The sequence below is a fragment of the Protopterus annectens genome, chromosome 2.part1 (genome assembly GCF_019279795.1).
Source record: "Protopterus annectens isolate FY-2018-M chromosome 2.part1, PAN1.0, whole genome shotgun sequence".
Taxonomy (NCBI): Eukaryota; Metazoa; Chordata; order Ceratodontiformes; family Protopteridae; genus Protopterus; species Protopterus annectens.
The window spans coordinates 1,193,585,463-1,193,605,310 of NC_056729.1; the positions used below are offsets into that span (position 1 = coordinate 1,193,585,463).

The window sequence follows — 19,848 nt, forward strand, 5'->3', positions numbered from 1 at the left end:
GGAGTGTAGCTGGGTGTTTATTTTTATTATTGAGTTTCCATGTTTTATCCCTTTGTAGCATGAGAGTTTTAGTGTCCTTAATTAGCCAAGGGGCAGAGCTGCATTTTACTTGTTTTGTTCTAGGTGGGGCTTGGGAGTTTAGGATTTTAAAGAAGGTAGTATTGAAGACTTCTAAGGCTTCATATAGAGGAATAGTAGGATATCTCAATTTGTTAGTTTAAGGGTTTCAGAAAATATAGAATTGTTAAAATTGGAAAGGTTACGAATAAAGGCTGGAAGATGATCACTTATTGAGTGAGGAAGTATACCAGAGTCAGAGATCTTATTAGGGTGGCTGACTAAGATCCAGTCCAGGATGGACCCTGGGGGTTAATTTTGTTAGGTCTGGTAATGTCATTTATTAGTTGAGTAAAATTATAAAGATTGACAGAAAGAGTGGGAGAATTGTTATTAATTTTATTCCGGTCGATTTTGACATCTCCTAGAATGTAAGTCTCAAGTTTGATGTTGTTTGAAGCCCATAAGAGAATATTCTCTGGGGTGGAAGTGTTGTCACCAGGGGGACTATAGATGGCTATAATACAGATACTTTTAAAGTTGTTCATTTTGAGGATTCCTATGATTAGTTCAGCATTATTAAACTGAGGAATGGGATTCTGGTAAGGGCAGAGATTTAGCAGGCAGTTGTAGATTAAGGCTAACACCACCTCCTTTTTTGTTTTGGCGGTCGAATCGAAGAGCTTGGGAGCCAGGAGGTATAATTTCAGAGTTACTAATATGTGGTTTTAGCCAGGTTTCTGTGACTGCTACTATGTCAGGTACAGTGTGATTTAGCCAAGCATGAAAGTTTGTTATTTTGTTATTTATACTCTGGGTATTAATGGTAATGAACTTAAGGTATTTATGGCTGTTTCTAATAGAGGAGGTAGTGGGAGAGAGATTGTTACTGGATGTGGGCCCAGGGTTGGGGTGGATGCCACGTGCTAGAGCAAGCCAAGAAAAGGGAGAGAGGAGGACAGACTTTGGATTGTGACATGAAGTTAGAGGGAGATACAGTTTTGATTTGATAGTAAGAGGTTTTAAAGAAACTGTATGGAGTTTTAATTTAAAGTAATGACATGGGTTTGGTTGAAGTAGAGAGGGGGATATTAAATAAAAGTGGAATGTCAAAGGGTGGGGAAGGGAGAGAGTGGAGGTGGAGGGGAGGGAGAATGAGGAGGATAGTTTGGTAGAGGAATAGGAGGTTGCATTTTAGAGAATTATTAGGAGGAGAATACATGTAAAGGAGGTGAGATGAAGTGGAGGAGACATGGATGAATAGAGTAGGATAGATTTTAGAAGAGGAGGCAGAGAAAAATGGGGAGAATTTGGGGATGTAAGGAAGAGAAGTATATGTGAGAGTGTAGTCAGGTGAGTGATAGAGAGGGGGAGGGGTAATTAACTGAATTGCAGCTGGGAGGGGGAGGGGAAAAGAATTGGGATAGGCTGGGGAGAAATGAGGAGATTCAGGTGACTATAAAGGTAGATGCACTGGGGTGGGATTTGGGGGTAGGATAGGGGAGCAGAGTGAGCCCGTAGGGCGAACAGAGCAGGTAGAGCCATTGAAGTAGAGAGCCCAAAGAAAAACTATCAGTGGAGAGCTGACTTGGTAAGGTAAGTTTGGGGATGGGTAGAAGGTAAAGGCCTAAGTAGTAGGGATAGTAGACAGGGAAAAATAAGTGAATTAGAGTACAGGTAGAAGGAAAGAAAAAGATGTAAGGGCAGCAGTTCAATAATTTATACAGAAACTGTAAGTCTAAGGGAAGTATAGATGGCAATCCACTGAGCACAAAAACCTTCTATATCACCCACCTGATCATGAAGGGATTCACATCTATCTGACCAGACACCTGATGCAGCTTGAAAGGCCCCAAAGTTCCTCTATGCTGCCCGACTGAAAGAACTCCAGCTCTATACCCAGATTTGATGAATATAGATCCGACAGATTCATCACCCAGAGAGAGGCAGAATCTTGACCAATGGATGACTTCAGTGTCACTGCTCAGAGGCACAGAAAAATGATAGGCATAGTTTTTATTCAAACTAATAAATGCCCTTGGGCAGATAGGTTCATAGGTTCATACTAGGCTAAGTGTTTTGAGTCAGTGGGGTAAGACCGGGAGAAAGGCGCCACCTAGTGGACAAAAGTTATATATTAAAGAGTAGCTTCTTATGGAAGGTAGCAGGGCTTGGGAAGTACAAGGGGGGAAGGAGTTATGTTTAAAGAACAGAGGACACAAGAGGAGAGGGCAAGCAATAAGTTAAGGAAAGGCATTGGCTGCTGGTCGACCTAGCTAGGGAGTGTACATAAAAAGAAAAAAACCTAGAGTATCTAAACAGATCTAGATTTAGAACAGTCAGATGTATTAGGAACACATACTTTCTTTTGTTTTATATTTCTTCTTAGAGGGACTGTTGCACAGGGAGGTTAAGGTTCAATTCCTCAGTATAGGCAATGGACAGTAGAAGATATGGTGGGCGAAGGACGTTGGTCAGCCGCGGCAGGGCAGTCTCCCACTGGAGGACAGTACGGTCAGGTTAGACAGCTGGGTAAAAAAAAGTAGATGGAAACAAGAAGTAAAGTAAACAGAAAATTAGGCACACTAAGTAGAAATACTAAGCAGTGATACTCAAATCTTTAGGGAATAAATCACTGTTCTACATAGACAATATAACAAAAGACAATTTAAAAAACAGACATTTCCAGTAGAATAGTCAGTAGATAGATATGGTACACTCAGAATAATGTCATACAATCGCAGCAACGCCACTCTAAGTGGAGAAGTACAATTTGCAATTAACAGAGACTAAGGTAAGGAGCAAAGAATGTAGTTCGAGTGCAGGCAAAGTTAGCATAAGTAAAGGTAAGAAAAACATGGGCGCAAAATTAACATGGCTTATTTAAAGTCAAAAGTATTTCAACTGAAGCATTAGTACAAATAAACAATAAAAATCGGAATGAGACCTTTACAAACTGCAAGGAGTGCACATTTCAACAGCAATGATCCTGAAACAAGATTGCAAAGACGCTATTAGTTTGGGGTAATTAACGTACAAGAAAGCAGCAGTGCAGCATCACTAATAGTTCAAAGTGTTTGTCAGTACAGAATATTCAGCAAATATTCTTCGGTAAAAGTGGGGGGTAGGGCTAGTATTCTGCCTCGCTATAGCAGATTAAGCAAAGTATTTATTCTATATAGGTTATGCAAGAGTAATCTTCAAGTAAAGTATAGGGCAAGTATTCAGCCTCACTCTTCATATAAGGCAATTAGTAGTTTCAGTAAGGCATTTACTCGACAAGGATTGCAAGCCGATATTCCAATACAGTATATTCGTATCAAGAGCGGGAACGCGAACCCAGGTAGTGTAGCCGTTGACAATTCCCAAGTTCCCTTACACCAAAAGTAAAAATATGCACCCCAGTGCAGACAATCCAAATGTTTTAGCGTAGGAGAAGAGTACAAATGTAAAAAGCAAAAATCCTTTATAATCAATGACAATTCAACCAAAACATAGCAAAAATAATGCTATATAAAGCAATAATCCTTTATAAACCGTAGCAGTTCAACCAAAATATAGCAGTAGAGCCCCTAGCTTCTGAGTGTGTAAAGCAGAATACATATAAGAAGTTATGTACTCACCATAACGTTCCATTTGAGTAGGTAGCTTCATTTGTCTGCAACCTGTGGGTCTTGGATCCGATATCGGATCCAAGCCGGCAAATTGTTTCATAGCTAATGGATCCGAGCTCCTAGCTCCTCCCCTCACCCATAATCCCCTGCCAACCCTCCATGATCTCAGATCGAGTTTGCCCCTCAATATGTACCCAAAAAGGGTATTCCAACTAACACAGATCCGCTGAAGGCCAGGGGGAAGGGGGGGGGGGTTTGCAGACAAATGAAGCTACCTACTCAGATGGAACGTTATGGTGAGTACATAACTTCTTAATCTGAAGTAGGGACTTCATTTGTCAGCAACCTGTGGGACAGAGTCCCCAGCTACCTGAATCTTGGGTGGCCATCATGGAAGGATATTGCGGAGCACCGCAGAGCCAAAGGATGCTCTCCCTCTAGAAATCACATCCAGTTTGTAGTGGTCAATAAAAGTATGAGATGAGGCCCAAGTGGCTGCCGAACAAATATCATCCAATGGAACTCTAGATTTGAAGGCCGCAGAAGTAGAGATGGAACGAGTGGAATGTGCGCGAACTCCTTCAGGTGCGGGTCTCCCAGAGGCTTGGTACGCTAATAGGATACATTGTCAAATCCAGCGTGATAGAGATACTTTTGATATTCCTTTCCCCAAATTAAATTTGGCAAAGGAAACGAACAGCTGGTCGGATTGTCTATGACCAGCTGTTCTATGAGTATAAAAACGTAGCTGCCTATGAACATCTAATGAGTGCAGCTTGTACTCTCCTTTATTCAGATATTTAGGAAAGAAAACCGGTAAATTTATGGATTGATTTATATTGGTTTCTGATTACTATTTTGGGAAGGAAAGAGGGATTGATCCTGAGGTACACTCTGTCCAGATGAAAGATCAAATAAGGAGGCTTCACAGAAAGAGCTTGAAGCTCCGAAACTCTTTTCGCAGAAGTAATGGCTACAAGGAATGCTGTTTTCCAGGACAAGTATTTAAGATCTACTGAAGCAGCAGGTAAGAACTAGTGAAAGATCCCAAGGTGGTACGGCTTCTTTTATAGGGGGTCTAAGCAAAAAGGTGCCCTTGAGAAAGGTTTTACACAACTTGGCCGACATCAAGGGCCCTGTGTCATGTCCCACATGGTAATGGGAGATGGCAGCCAATTGCACTTTGACAGTTGAGCAACTAGCACCTCCCTGAAAAAGTTCGGTTAGGAAGTCTAATGTGGATGGAAGAGGAGCTGTAAAGGGATCTAGATTATGATGCTCCGCCCAGATGGAGAAACGTTTCCATTTACTGCGGTACACTTTCCTGGTGGAGGGCTTATGCGCTGCCACAAGGATGGCTTTGACTGGTGAAGAGATACTGGGAGTCCTAACTAGGAGTGGAACTGGAGCAACCAAGCTGTCAGCTTCAGATTGTCCAGATTTGGGGTCGGTAAGTCCGATGGATGGGAGATTAGATCCGGACTGGGATCCAGAATCCAAGGGGGATTCACTAGGTGAGACCACAGGTAAGGGAATCAAATTTGCCGAGGCCAGAATGGGGCAATGAGGATCATCCTGCTCCCCAACCGCGAGGCTTTCTGTAAGAGTTGCAGTATCAGGGGTAGAGGAGGATAGGCATAAAGCAGACCGGGTGGCCAAGCATGCACCAGAGCGTCTCTTGGAGTTTCCCCTGGAGGGGGAATCAGAGCGAAGAAATTGCCACATTTGGAATTTGAGGGAGAGGCAAAAAGATCGCAGCAGGGTTGCCCCCATATTGCGAATATCTGCTTCGCTACTAGTGGGTTGAGAGACCACTCGTACGGGGTAAGAAGGGTGCGACTGAGTTTGTCCGCTAGGATGTTGGCCCGCCCCGGAATGTGCGTTGCAATCAGAAAGCGGTTGGTGGAGATCGCCCATTCCCACACTCATGGCTTCGCAGCACAGAGGGTAAGGCCTGGTTCCCCCGTTTGTTGATGTACCAGACAACCGACATGTTGTCCGACTGAATTGCAATCGTTCCTACGGGGAGGAGATTCTGAAGTGCTTGCAACGCGTACAGCACCGCTCTCATCTCCAGAACGGTGATATGCAGGGAGGTCTCTGTATCGTTCCACGTGCCTTGGACAGTCCTGCCTGAATAATGCCCCCCCACCCGAGGCGGGAGGCGTCGGTGGTCACCGTGGCGAGAGGGGGAGAGGTGCAGAAGGGTCGGCCCGTTTGGAGGTCTGGAGCATGGAGCCACCATAATAGAGCCCTCCTGCAAGCCTTGCTGATAGCAATGGGGTGATGGAGAGGAAAAGACAGAAAGGACCATTGTACTAGAAGGGTCCATTGCAGTACCCGCATGTTCAGACAGGTGCATGAAAGGAGCGTTATCGCTGCCACCATGGAGCCCAGCGCCCTCAGGACCAATTCCGCCGGTGGGGTCTCTGATCGGAGGATAGCCCGCACATGAAGTTGCAAATTCCAAAGTCGTTCGGACTTTAGAAAGGCTCGTAGCTCTCTGGTGTCTATTCTGGCTCCTATGAATTCTATGGCTTGTGTCGGGGCCAGAAAGGATTTGTCGGCATTGATGATGATGCCTAACTGTGGGGCTAGGCGGAGAAAGAAATCTCTGGCTGAGCAAAGTAGATGCCTTGTTGGGGCGGTCAGGAGCCAGTCGTCCAGGTACGGAAAGACCTGCATTCCCTGGAGTCTCAAGTGGGCCGCAATCACAGCTAATACCTTGGTGAACACCCTGGGGGCTGTGGTGAGGCCAAAGGGAAGGACCCTGAACTGGTAGTGACTGGCTCCCAGCCGGAAGCGGAAGAACCTCCTGGATTGTCTGTCCATTAGAATGTGGTAGTATGCATCCTTGAGGTCTACAGAGCACATCCAATCGTTCTCCCTCTGAAGGGGGAGAATAGATTGAAGCGTGACCATTCGGACTTTTTCCTTGGTTACCGACAGATTCAAGCTGGAGAGGTCTAGAATCGGTCTCATGTCCCCCGTCTTTTTTGGCACCAAAAAGAATCTGGAGTAGAACCCTAATCTGAGCTGGTCTTGGGGGACGGGCTGGATGGCTCTTTTTCTTAGCAGCTGCTGAATTTCTGCGGCTGCAGCCTCCCTCTGATCGGGTGGTACATCAGGGAGGTTCTTGAATTTGGGGACATGAAGTAATGGGATTTTGTACCCTCTGGATATTATTCGAAGCACCCAGCGGTCTGTCGTGATGGACTCCCATACCGCTAGGTGCTCCGAGAAATGGCCCCCCCGACTGCCTCCAGAGTGCAGCAGTTGGGCAACCCTTCAGGGCTGCTGCGTGGGCCAGTCAGAGAAAGGTTCTCTGGACCCAAAGTTTCTCGGAGCCCCTCTGCCCCTGGGGCGGCATCCTCCCTGTCCTCCTCTGCCACGGAAGGACTGGTTGTCCGGAGCGGGTTGGGAATGTTGCAATTTCCGGAACCACATCTTCTTCTGACCCTTTTGGTTCTTCGAAAAGGACCACTGGGGCGCAGAGAAGTGGACTCCGATGGCAGACAACGTCTTCCCGTCCTTCTCGCTCCGGACAAGTGTCTCACGAACTGTTTTGCCAAACTGGGCAGAACCATCGACAGGGGCATTCGCAAAAGACGCTTTAAAGGGCTCCGCAAAGTCACAATGACAGAGTCAGGCCTGACGTCTCATGACTAGGTCCACTCCGCTAGCCCTAGCAGCTCCCTCAGTGGCGTGGGACAATAGCCGCATAGAGGTATTTGAAATGGATCTCAGAGTGGCCATTCGGGTGGAGTACAATTGTTTGTCCTCAGCCGACATGGACTCAGGGGGGGGAGGCAGCGTATTCTTTGATAAGATCCCGCTGCATCCTGATGACATGTGCCATATAGTTCAGAGACCTTACCAAGAAGGTCGCTGAACTAAAAACTCGCTTCCCTAAGCGGTCCATCGAGCGGGACTCCTTGCTCGGTAGATGGACTGAGGGGCTCTCCTGAGCTAGTTCCCTCTTCGTGGCTGCCGCCGTCAACATGGCATCTACTGGGGGACCCTTGCTCCAGTGCGACCGGTCTGAGGGGGGGGCTTAGTATCCTGTCCGGGCATTTGGGTATTGGCTCCACGGTGTCCGGGTCCTTCCATGCCCTGGTGGTAATATGGTCCACCAAGGGGTCGGCCGGAGGGGACACCCAAGAGGTAGATGGGCCTGCTTCGAATGCCTCCAGAAACACGGACTCGTCGGAGGAAGACTTGGGGGCAGACCACCCACCACTGATCCTTAGCATCTCCATGATGTCTCCAAAGGAGACATCCTCAGGGGGTGATCTTATAGGTTCATAGTAGGGTTTTATACTATACTTATTTGCCCAAGCCTAGCCTTTATAATTTATAAGCAAAGTTTTATGTTTTAAAAAAAATACTAAAAAAAAATTAGCCCTGTAGCCTTGCTGCAGCAGTGACACAGCAGATGCACACAGAGGGCCCATAGATGATTCTCTCCAATCCATCATCTCTCCAATTTCAGAGCCAGTGAGCCAGACAGTGAGGTGTGGTCTGGCTCACATGAGGATTCACAGCATAGGGAGCCACAGCATAGGGTCTCTGGGTGACAAATCTATCCATTTATATTATATACTATCCGTGCTAAGTAAGCTAGTGCTCTGCTCCTGGATCTGGTTGGATTTTTTTTTTTTTGGACATGTCCATCATTAATTCCGGGTTGGACATGGCCTTGTATGTCAGGCACAGGTCACCTCTGAGCCTTCCCCTTCATCCAAGTCTGTGTCCTCAGTTAAGGACTCAGGGGAGTCCACGTGCCTCCTCTTGCACTTATGCTTGCGGGGCACTTCCTCGGGGGGGCTGTCCGAGGAGGCCTCGCCAGCAACATCCTGTTCCAATGGAACTACCTGGGACATTGAAGCAGGCTGTCCCTTAGGCCGGGTGATGGAAGCCTGGCCCAGCAGAGAGGGAGTGCAGGGTGGAGCAGAGACAAGGGCCGGGGGTCCGGATGCTCTCAACAGAGCCCTCTCCACTACATCGAAGGCCGAGGGGGAACCACTCTCTCTGGGCTCCGAGAGTCGGCTCCCACTCGGATCCGATGAAGGGATCGGAACTGGCGCCGAGACCATCGGATCCGAAGGACCAGTGCGCTCAGACCTGGACGGAGCCGAAGGCACACTGAATCCCTCGGATCCGAAGCTCGGGCCACAGCTCCGAGAGGTCAGATCCGAAAGGCTCGAGGGCAGGGTCGGATCCGAAGTACCAAGTACTGTCGGCGCCGACCCACCCCCGGCTCCAACGCTGCTCGGCTCCGAACGCTCCAAACCTGTGTAGCGGGTCGGAGAAGGAGCAATTGGAGCGAAAAATGGTGTCAAGCTCCCGAAGAGAGGCAAAGCACTCCCATCTGCAGCTGGGCCTGGATTAATCTTCGCATCATCTGGTCCAAGTCTGCATCAGACATGCTGAACGTTGATCTCGAAGAGGCCACCGAGGCAGGCCTGGAATGCCGCCTCGATGACCTCGATGGAGATCAGGCCTCCTCCTCCTAGGGGCCCTGGGGAGAAACAAGGAGATCGGAGCACAGGAGGAGGAGACCTAGAAGCAGTGGAGGGAGAAGCCCGCTTAGCTGGCGGGGCCGAAGCGGAGGCCTCTGCCCGCCGCTTGTGGTGCTTCTCCCTCCGTTTCTCCCTCCTAGCCTCCCTGTCTTCCGGCGCTTTAGTGGGAGTTTGAGTCCCGGCCGAAGGAAGGGGGGAAGGAGTGGCAACAACCACAGCCTGTGGTAGTGCCATGGGAGCAGCGGAGGCCAGAGCCGAGTCCGGGGGCAAAAGTCCCTCCAGGACCAGCTTCGACCTCCGCTCTTTCAATGCCCTGAGGTTGAACGCTGCACAAATGGTACAGCCTGAGGTGAGGTGTTCAACCCCAAGGCACCGAACGCACCGAGTGTGGCCATCAGCCGGGTAGAGCTGATGGCCACACTCGGTACATTTAGAAAAAATGGCTTTTGGGGCCTCAGCCATACTTAAAAGAAAAAAAGGTAGTGCTACACAAACACACAGGCCCCAAAAACACAACACACACACACACACTCACTAACGACCAGCGAAGGGAGGGAAAAAACTAAGTAAAAGAAAATTTTTTATACTACAGGGAACCTAACTCTTACACACTTTATTTTTTAAAATAAGGTAGAGAATTTGACAGAAAAAACAGACTTAACTGACGATTTTTTTCTTGAGCTCAATGGAATCCAGCTATCCACAAGCGCGGCAAACTAGATCTGAGGTCATGGAGGGTTGGCAGGGGATTATGGGTGAGGGGAGGAGCTAGGAGCTCGGATCCATTAGCTATGAAACAAGTTGCCGGCTCGGATCCGATATCGGATCCAAGACCCACAGGTTGCTGACAAATGAAGTCCCTACTTCAGATATTCTATTCAACATTAAATAGAGGCAGAGTGGCATACATCTATTTATGATAGTGTATATCCATTCCACGTGCAGGAACGCAAACACTGGTAGTTGTTAGCTGCGAATATCACATAAGAACATTAGCATAGTTAATGTGTACTACCTAGGCAGTTAAAGTAAAACAATCTTTCCTCGCACAAAATGAAAATAGCTAGTCAAATACAGCAGGGCTCAACTTAATTATAGTATGGACTCCGTAGCCAGGAACACACAGCAGCTGAGAGGTAGACCAGGGGAAAAAATATGGTCTCTCATGGGACAAGGAATATTTATAAAGTCAGAGAGGATGTAGGAGGGAGGGGGAGGAGAAAGAAAAAGGGAGTGAGGCCAGGTAAAGACCGGAAGTAACTAGGGCTCTGCAATAGAGTGAGAGGGCAGGGAGGGAGCCAATACAGCAGTTATGGTAGGCAGTTTAGACTGTCCAGCTAGAGTTAGTTATAGAGCATAGAGTATAGATAGGAGAAACAGAAGGCACAGAACGAAATCGGGCCAGCAGCAAAGTAGCTATTGATAAGAGGGAGCAGTGGGAAGGAAAGAGAGGAGAAGAGACATGGTCCAGTCCACTGAAGGAGAGATCCCAAAGAAAAACTATCAGTGGAGAGCTGACTTGGTAAGGTAAGTTTGGGGATGGGTAGAAGGTAAAGGCCTAAGTAGTAGGGATAGTAGACAGGGAAAAATAAGTGAATTAGAGTACAGGTAGAAGGAAAGAAAAAGATGTAGGGGCAGCAGTTCAATAATGTATATAGAAACTGTAAGTCTTAAGGGAAGTGTTTTGAGTCAGTGGGGTAAGACAGGTAGAAAGTCGCCACCTAGTGGACAAAAGTTATATATTAAAGAGTAGCTTCTTATGGAAGGTAGCAGGGCTTGGGAAGTACAAGGGGGGAAGGAGTTATGTTTAAAGAACAGAGGACACAAGAGGAGAGGGCAAGCAATAAGTTAAGGAAAGGCTTTGGCTGCTGGTCGACCTAGCTAGGGAGTGTACATAAAAAGAAAAAAACCTAGAGTATCTAAACAGATCTAGATTTAGAACAGTCAGTTGTATTAGGAACACATACTTTCTTTTGTTTTATATTTCTTCTTAGAGGGAGTGTTGCACAGGGAGGTTATGGTTCAATTCCTCAGTATAGGCAATGGACAGTAGAAGATATGGTGGGTGAAGGACGTTGGTCAGCAGCAGCAGGGCAGTCTCCCACTGGAGGACAATACAGTCAGGTTAGACAGCTTAATTATTTTTTTTATAAATGCAGTGGTAGAAATCTATTTTCTTCAGTTGAGTTTTTTTTATTTTTCTTGTTTTTGTTTAATTTCATAGTTAAATTAGCAGCAAAAACGGAACTACTCAGCAACGAACTGCACAGATACCAACAAAGCAAAAAACAAACAGCAAAAAGCAGAAAATTGTGCAGAAGCACAACAGGCAACAAATCAAAATCCTTTAAAACCAAAAGAGTTTTAATGAAGGGTAAGAGCTTTCACACTCTAAGGTGCTTCAACGGATAACAATTAGTTCAAAACAAACCAATGACAATCCTTCATCTAATTGATGTTACAGTCTTAAAGCCTTAATACATATTTAAATTACTTATCAACACTCAAAATGTAAAATGTACAATATATAATTATATAAAAACCACACACCTAAATAAAATACAATATTTATAAAAAAAACAAATGTGTGAAACGCTTACCCTTCATTAAAACTCTTTTGGTTTTAAAGGATTTTGATGTGTTGCCTGACGTGTTTCTGCACAGTTTTCTGCTTTTTGCCATTTGTTTTTTGCTTCATAGTTAAATTGTTAAATGGAAGTTAAGCTACACACATACTATCCAACCTAGGAAGACATTTTGTAGCTCTTTGTATACATTTATCTCTTACAGGATAATGAACTAATGCACAGATGTTTGATATAAAGTACAAATAGCAATACGAGCGTTTTTATGCAGACTGGATTATATTCAAATTGAACAGACTTGGCAGCATGTTTTTCCAGACTGTCATTAGATGACAGCCACTTGGCCTTTGTTGAAAGTACACTGTGATATCTGTGACCTACATGAAATGAATCCAAAAGTGATATAATATGTCTGGTGCAACTTTATTCTCTAAAGTTGGCACATCTAAGTTTATGTATATTATGGAGAACATGGCAAGAGCTTTGCATGTGTTTAATGAACAGTAAAAACGTCATTTTGTCATACTACAATGAATATTACCTCTAATGTATGCTATTATCTTCATTACTGGCTGTAAAATGGAATAATGCACTTCTTTTATACTGGGAAATATACCCCTTACTCTTTACTACTAGTGGGAATGGGATCTTTAAATCCACATGAGCTGCCATAATCTCAGGTGGATGGGACTTTGGTTCAATCTTGCTTCAAAAGGACAGCACCTCAGGAGTGCAGCATCTCCCACATAATGCATTAATGGAACATGAATCCAAGCAGCTGGTTTGAGGATAGAACCTACAGCCTTCAGATATCTATAGCATTAAATCCGATTGTGCTACCTAGTAAAACACTGACATTTAGGTTAGGTTTAGGACTCCACCAAGCACATGGCATATTTCCCTTCCTTTTCTGGATTTTCATGCAGAGGATATCAAGGAGAAGCCCTTGTCTGTACAATATCCAGTATAAGTACATGAGAGCTGCATCTATGTTGCTTGCAGACAATGATATCCTCTACTTAAAGCTGACTGTGATCGGCAGAATGCAACAAAATGGTTCAGGTGGGGACAGAAATCAGCACTCCCACGTCAAGAGTGTTTTTCTGTTCCTGAAAAGAGTGGCTTGCTCTCTGCAAATCAGAGGGGAGTGGCACCTCCTCAGATGTTGTTTAACTGTCCTGTGGTGCTTTTCAAGAGTGAGAGTCCAAGAAGGCTCAATGGTGCACATGAGTGTAGTGCTGACAAGAATGCAGGCATACTACTGGAATACGATAGTGTGAAACTATTTATTTTATTATATTTATTTATTTGACATTTGTTTTACCAGGATAATCTGACTGGACAGCTAGTACTCATTTTCAGTGGAGTCCTGGGGAGAAAAGCTCCAAGAAGTTACAGTTGAAATATATAGGTTATTGAAGATTAACATTAAGTAAAATGCTGACATTTTAAGCAGGTGTGACAGCTGAATGCAATAATAGTTGTCGGATAACAAGTGGTAGAATGTGAAAATGTAAAACGCAGATACAGTTAAAATGCAAACAGTCAAATACTATACAATCTCATATCTCAATCAACAGATCGGAAATCTTGCAGCATTTGTACAATATATGAACATAAGGTACTCAGACAAGGTACATATTTAAAAAGTTATACAATGCACAAAGGTGGTCCAGAAAGATAGCGAGAAGTACGCATCAGAGGCCTAAAGGGGTCTCCTCCTACAATGGGGTGATGATTCAGAGGGGGTCATTGTAGTTCTCTGTTGGAGTTGTAGAAATGTAACATGCTAGCTAGGACGGGGGTTCTCTCATGGTGATATAGAATTTGATGAGGCATGTTGAGTTTGTGGTAGCTTAGTTGTTGTTCTTCTTCTTCTTCTTTCAGCTTTTCCTGGTTAGGGGTCACCACAGCGGAACTCCGGTCCATTCACGCATGTCGTCCATTCACACACGTCTCCATGCAGAAGATGCTGTAGCTGAGAATCGAACCAGACAGTGTTTGACTGTGAGGCGACAACGCTACCGCAGCACCACCACAGCGGTAGCTTAGTAAGTTTGGAAATTCTAACCAGTGTAGTTTACGTAGGGATTGGCATTGGCAGTGGTGGGAGTGTGATTTAGCATTGACTGTGAACCTAGCTATCTTGTTGTAGCATGTGGAGAGTTTGTTCAGGTCAGTTTTATTAATGTTAGTTAGAACTGAAGAGGCATAAAGTAATATTGATAATAGATGAGTTCTGGTTGTGGTAGTTCTAGACTTGGAGTTTAAGAACTGTTTGCTATGATAGAGGCATCCTAGCTTTTTGTGGACTTGAGAGATAGTTTGGGATATGTGTTTATTGTACTTAAGTTGTTGATCAATAGTGACGCCAAGTAGTTTGGCCTCTGGTACTGGGGTGATAAGGGTATTGTTGGCTGAGAGAATGTAGAAGATGGGGTCAATGGGCTTAGTTGGGTGGAACAGTGTTAAATGTGTTTTTTTGGGTTTAGTATCAGCTGGCAATTGTTTAGCCAGTTCTCTATCTCAGTGAAGGATTCTTGGATTTTACTTTGCAGAAGATTTGATGCTGGGTGCCGAGCAGATTATTAGGGTTGTATCATTTGCATATTGGACGATTTCAGCTTTAGTGGTTGCTAAGTGGAGTTTGTTTGTAAATATGTTAAAGAGAAGGGGGCCTATGACTGAGCCTTAGAGGATGCCACATGTGATGGGAAGTGGGGGGGGGGATAGAGAGTTGACCCACTTGACAGATTGTGAGCAGTGGCTTAGGTAACTGCTGAAGCAGTAGAGGGTGAGATTATCGAGATTGAGCTCAGAGAGGCAGGCAAGGAGTTTCATGTAGGAAACTGTATTGAATGCCTTGGATAAGTCTAGAAAGGTGGCGGAGATAAGTTTTCCTTGGATCCTGTATGAGTTTATGGTATTTGAGAAGTTAATCAGGGCAGTGTTGGTGCTATGGGATGGTCTAAATCCATGCTTGGTTTTAGATAGTAGAGTGTTGGATAGTAGGTGGTTAGGGAGTTAGTGGTGGATACATCTTTCTAGAATCTTTGATAGGGGTGATAGAATTGCAATGGGATGGTATTTGGTGAGGTCAGTAGAGGGGCCACCCTTGTGGACGGGGACAATACATGAGATTTTCCACAAAGATGGAACGGTGCATTCAGTAATAGATCTATTAATTAGTAGGGAGATGGGGTAGGCAATGGCCTTCGATGCAATTTGGAGATATTCGACTGTTAGATTGTTGGCAGCGAGAATGGTTGGTTTGAGTTTTGCTAACAGTTTATGAATGGTTGACGTTGCTACTGGTTTGAGTGAGAAAGGGGTGGAGTTAGTTTGACATTTTGGGGGTTGTGGTTGGGTTGAGGGTGATGCATCATTTAGGAGTTTTAGTATGGAAGTGGCAAAATAGTTGAAGTTTGAGGCTATGTCAAGGTCTGTGCCCTCGATGTTTGGTGGCAGTGTAGTGGCTTTTCTAGGCTGGAGGATGTTGTTCACTGCAGCACAGAATTTCTGTGGGTTGTTACTGTATTTCAACTAAGGATGAGCCAAAAGATGAAGCTCTCACCTTACATAAGTCTTTGTTCCTATCCTCACCAACAGTTATGATTTCTAGGTAGTGACTAAATGGATGAGACTGAGTGCAAGTGACAGAAATCAGGTTCTAGGCAAAGCCATTGGCCTCCAAGTCTGACAATGTGAGGAGCATGGCAATCAGAAGATCAACTGCTCCTCAAGGTTGACTGGTTTAGAGGAAGTGGTACTGTCCCCTAGTGAGGATGCCTCCTGAGGGAGGTCCAGCACACAGACTACTACAAGGAGGCAGAGGGCAGAGCCAGGACATACTGTATTTCTTAGCTTGCTAGGAAACACCTGGGAATCCAGCAGGATATGCCAGCCACTGTTACTGGGTAGGGAAGCATGCTCTCCCCTGTTCAGCTTGTTACAATCCCAAACTTCACTAAAACAAGTAGCTTAAAAATTAATGGATGGATCCCTGTAAACATATGATGGTCATTAAAATTTCAATTTCTTTTTTCTTTGAAAAAATTATTAAATGCAGAAACACTAATTTTTCTACAAAAACATCAGTGGAAAGTAAAGTGTGAAAACATGCAACAATGTAATAGTCTTCTTTGAACTTAGTTGTTGTAGTTGTTGTACTATCAAAACCTTTAAATAAAAATGTTCATGCAGTGTGTGTGTCTGTGTGCGTGTGTCTGTGAGACATAGTACAATATAGGTCACTGCTGCCATGAAAGGCCTATCTATGACTTCAGAAAAATGTCACTGAACAGTTTTGAAGAAGGAATCCTGTTGACTTGTTCTGACAATGAAATCTATTTAATGTTGTTGCATCTTTCGGCTTTTCCTGGTTAGGGGTCACCACAGCGGAACGGTCCGCTAATGACTGGCAGCAGATTTTTATGTACCGAGTTGCCAGCCCTGACGTACAACCTTCAACGAAGGTACGCCCATTCACGCATGTCTCTACAGAGAAGACGCTTTAGCTGAGAATCGAACGGGACAACGTCTTGCTGTGAGGCGACAACGCTGAAAAATGCATTAAAAGTTTATTTGAAAAAAGAACAAAAGTTGGATCAGGGTACTCTGCACCATTTTTAGAGAAATATCAACATCACAAAAGTCTAGTAAAAAATGCAGAAACAGTAACTTCTGAAGATTTCAATAAATAACACCCCATATTTGTAAATACACAAAAATAAAACTGGTACCATTCTAAAACTGTGGCTATGAAAACATTTGTCTGAAGATATAAAACAAAAGTTGTGTTATTAAGCTGATAACTGCTATTTTTCTAAGTGCTTTTTGCAATGTCATGCATCAAGAGCACATTTTGTAGTGGTAAGTGATGTGAATAGTTTTAGTCAGTTATTGCTCCCCTTGCAACCAAACACACTTGAAAAAAAAAATTGTCACCATTTTTCAAACTCACTCTTTTTTCTTTCTCCCATGGAAAAAACTGGCCCACTCAAAGCAAGTCTTCTTACTACCAACCCAAAATACAGAAGGGATACCAACGATGAGAGCCATAAGGTACTTCATTAAAAAAACGATCAGATCTGGATGACTTGTCTGGGTCACCTATAAGACAGAGGAAAATAAAGCTTAAATAAAAAAACATGTATTTAAACTCAGAACACAGCTGCTCTTTTGTATATTCACAGATACATATACATGCATATATACAAACAAATAAAGTAGGAAGTCATTTATTCTGATCCACAACTGAAATAATGTTACTCGTATCAGTTATACATCAACCTCTTTCTGGCAGGCTGTATCAAAAAAGTGAAGTAGAAATCTCTACATCAAAAAGAAGGAAACTTATTTTGTCTGGCAGTTAGTGGTGAGGATTAAGGCTATGAGCTGTTAACAAGCTGCTTCCTATGGTCCAGGGTTTGATTCTCTCAGCCTCCATTTGCATACTGTTTGACACTAAGCAAGTGCAAGTCCCTTAATCAGACAGTGTTCTGCAAGCAATTGCCATGCTGGGCTAGGGTCATCAATGGTCTCATGGGTCACATGCTTATTGCCTACTGTTTAACTGCACTGGTTCATCACTTCTTAATTATTGTGTAGACCATCCTTAACTTAGATGTCACTAGTCTACTGCAAACAGTACTAAATATAAAGCAATCGTGGTAGGGAATCACTATTAAAACAATTCCAGATGGAGTTCAATCTTTCTGTACTCCCCTGTCCCTACCAGCCATACCCCAGGGCATTCCTGACATCAGTTCTCTACCGAGTATCTCCAAAGAATAGGTCATTTAAGCCCTCTCCAAGGCCAAAAGCATGTTGTTTATGGTACCCAATAACATCCCAGGTTGCTTACTGAACAATCTAAAAGAAGATCTAGCAGAACCACTTAGCACTCTAACCATAGCCTGAGCATTGGTTTTGCTCTGGCAGAGTGGAGAACAGCAGCAGCAATCCCTCTGCACAAAAGGGGTCCATCAACCGACCCAGGAAACTATCGACCCATAAGCAGAACCAGCCTTATATGCAAGGCCATAGAATCATCATGGACCTTATCAAAAAGGACGTAGGCGACCTTCAAACTCTTCACCTGACCCAGTTTGGTTTTATCAAGAGTAGATCTTGCTTATTAAAACCGGTGGACTTCTTTGAGAAAGTCACCAAAGCCCTGGATGATGGCAAAGTAGTACATACCGCCTATCTTGATTTAGCCAAGGCTTTTGACACAATCCCCCACTCAGGGATCACTGACAAACTCTCCCAGTTGGGGATTAACCCATAAGTCACTAGATGGGTAGCCAACTGGCTTACTGACAGAAAGCACACTGTCAAAGTTGGGGAGTCCACCTCCACCAGTAGACCAGTGGGTTACCACAAGGATCTGTGCTGGACCCTTTGCTGTTTGGACTTTATTTCTCTGAGGTCCAAGCAAAAGTAGATGACCTGTGGCTTAACAAAGCTTGCAGATGTCTGCGGACTGGGTGAAATCATTGAGTCCCCCAACAATGTAAACATATTATAGAAGGGGCTGATGCAGACAAATGATCAGTGCAAAAGTCACGGACTAAAAGTAAATGCAAAAAAAATGCATTATTATTCCTTTTGGAAAAAAGTAGCCCCTGCTAATTATGATATAGATAGAACCCCTCTAATCTCAAACCCAGTGTTGCGAGATTTGGGAACATAGGTTGATAGGTTCATAGGTTCATACTAGGCTATCTGTCTGAGGGCATTTACAAGCCTAGCCCATAGTTTTGTGGCTTACGCCACCCCTTTAGTATGGGGAACTATACCCATTATTTTGCTGTGCCTCTGTTGAGCAGTGACACTGAGGTAATCCCTGGGGTATATCTGCGATCTCCCATCCATTGGTCAAGATTTCTCTTGAACAAGGCCAGCGAGGTGCTCTGCCTCACACATACCGGGATTTTATTCCACAGCATAGGGAGTCTTTGGGTGATGAATCTATCCCTCCAGCACGCCCTATTAATAGCCGTGTCGAGGTTTAAGTCTCCGCCCTTGTGGCTCTGACGGCTCTCGATTATTTGAGGTGAAGCACATTCATCAAATCTGGCTTTGACATGGCCTTGTATGTTAGGCAAAGGTCACCTCTGAGCAGCGGTAGCGACTGAATAGAGCTGGAGTTCTTTCAGTCGGGCAGCATAGGACAGATGTTTGAGACCCTTTATCCTTTTGGTGAGGAACTTTTGTGGCCTCTCCAGCTGCTGCAAGTGTCGGGTCAGATACATTCCGAATGGGGCATTGTACTCAATCATTGGTCTGATGAGTGATGAGTATAGGGAGACTATGACCTCCCTTGATCTAGATGAGAATCCCTTCATGATAAGGTGGGCAATGTAGAAGGTCTTCCTAACTACTTTAGCTACATGGGTGTCGAATGACAGACTACTATCAACCTGGGTCCCCAGGTCCCTGATAACTTCTTCTGTACTCAGTGGATTGTCACCTATTTGGTAGCTAGGGGTAACCTTGTTTTTCCCGAAGGGTATGACTATGCATTTTTTGGCATTTAACTTTAGGCCATGGCTCTGGCACCAGTTATCCGCTTTCTGTGAGACCCTTCTGAAGGATATCTGTGTCAGATGTGTTTTCTACTATGGCGCCCAGTTTGCAGTCATCTGCAAACTTTGTCAGCCATAACCCTCCTGTGTTTGCTTGTACTTGAAAAGTAGATGCCAAACAAGAGTGGGCCCAGGACTGAGCCCTGTGGTACACCACTTGTGACAGGCTTTGAGTCTGACATGGCGCCAGCAACTCTGACCCTGTGGGTTCTGTCACTCAGCCAGTTTGCAACCCATCTTGTGATGTATGGGTTAACATTTAAGCTGATGAGTTTTTCAATGATACCCGAGTGGGGTATTGTATCAAAGGCCTTCGCCAGATCGAGGTAGGCTGTATGGACTGCCTTTCCCTCATCAATGGCTTTGGTGACTGTTTCGAAAAAGTCAACCAAGTTTAGAAGGCATGATCTGCCTTTGACAAAGCCAAACTGGGATGGATCCAAAGTCTGCAAATTCCCTATGTCTTTATTTATGAGGT

General features: G+C 44.6%; 1 protein-coding gene across 2 annotated transcripts in view; it reads right to left on the reverse strand.

Moving 5' to 3' along the window:
* The window catches only part of FZD3 (frizzled class receptor 3), a 639,796-nt gene that overhangs the window by 162,486 nt on the left and 457,462 nt on the right, over positions 1-19,848 (reverse strand). For both annotated transcript variants that reach the window (XM_044062718.1, XM_044062719.1), the window contains one exon: positions 16,742-16,890. In XM_044062718.1, coding sequence (XP_043918653.1) covers positions 16,742-16,890 — 149 coding nt within the window. The remainder of the gene's footprint in view (positions 1-16,741; positions 16,891-19,848) is intronic.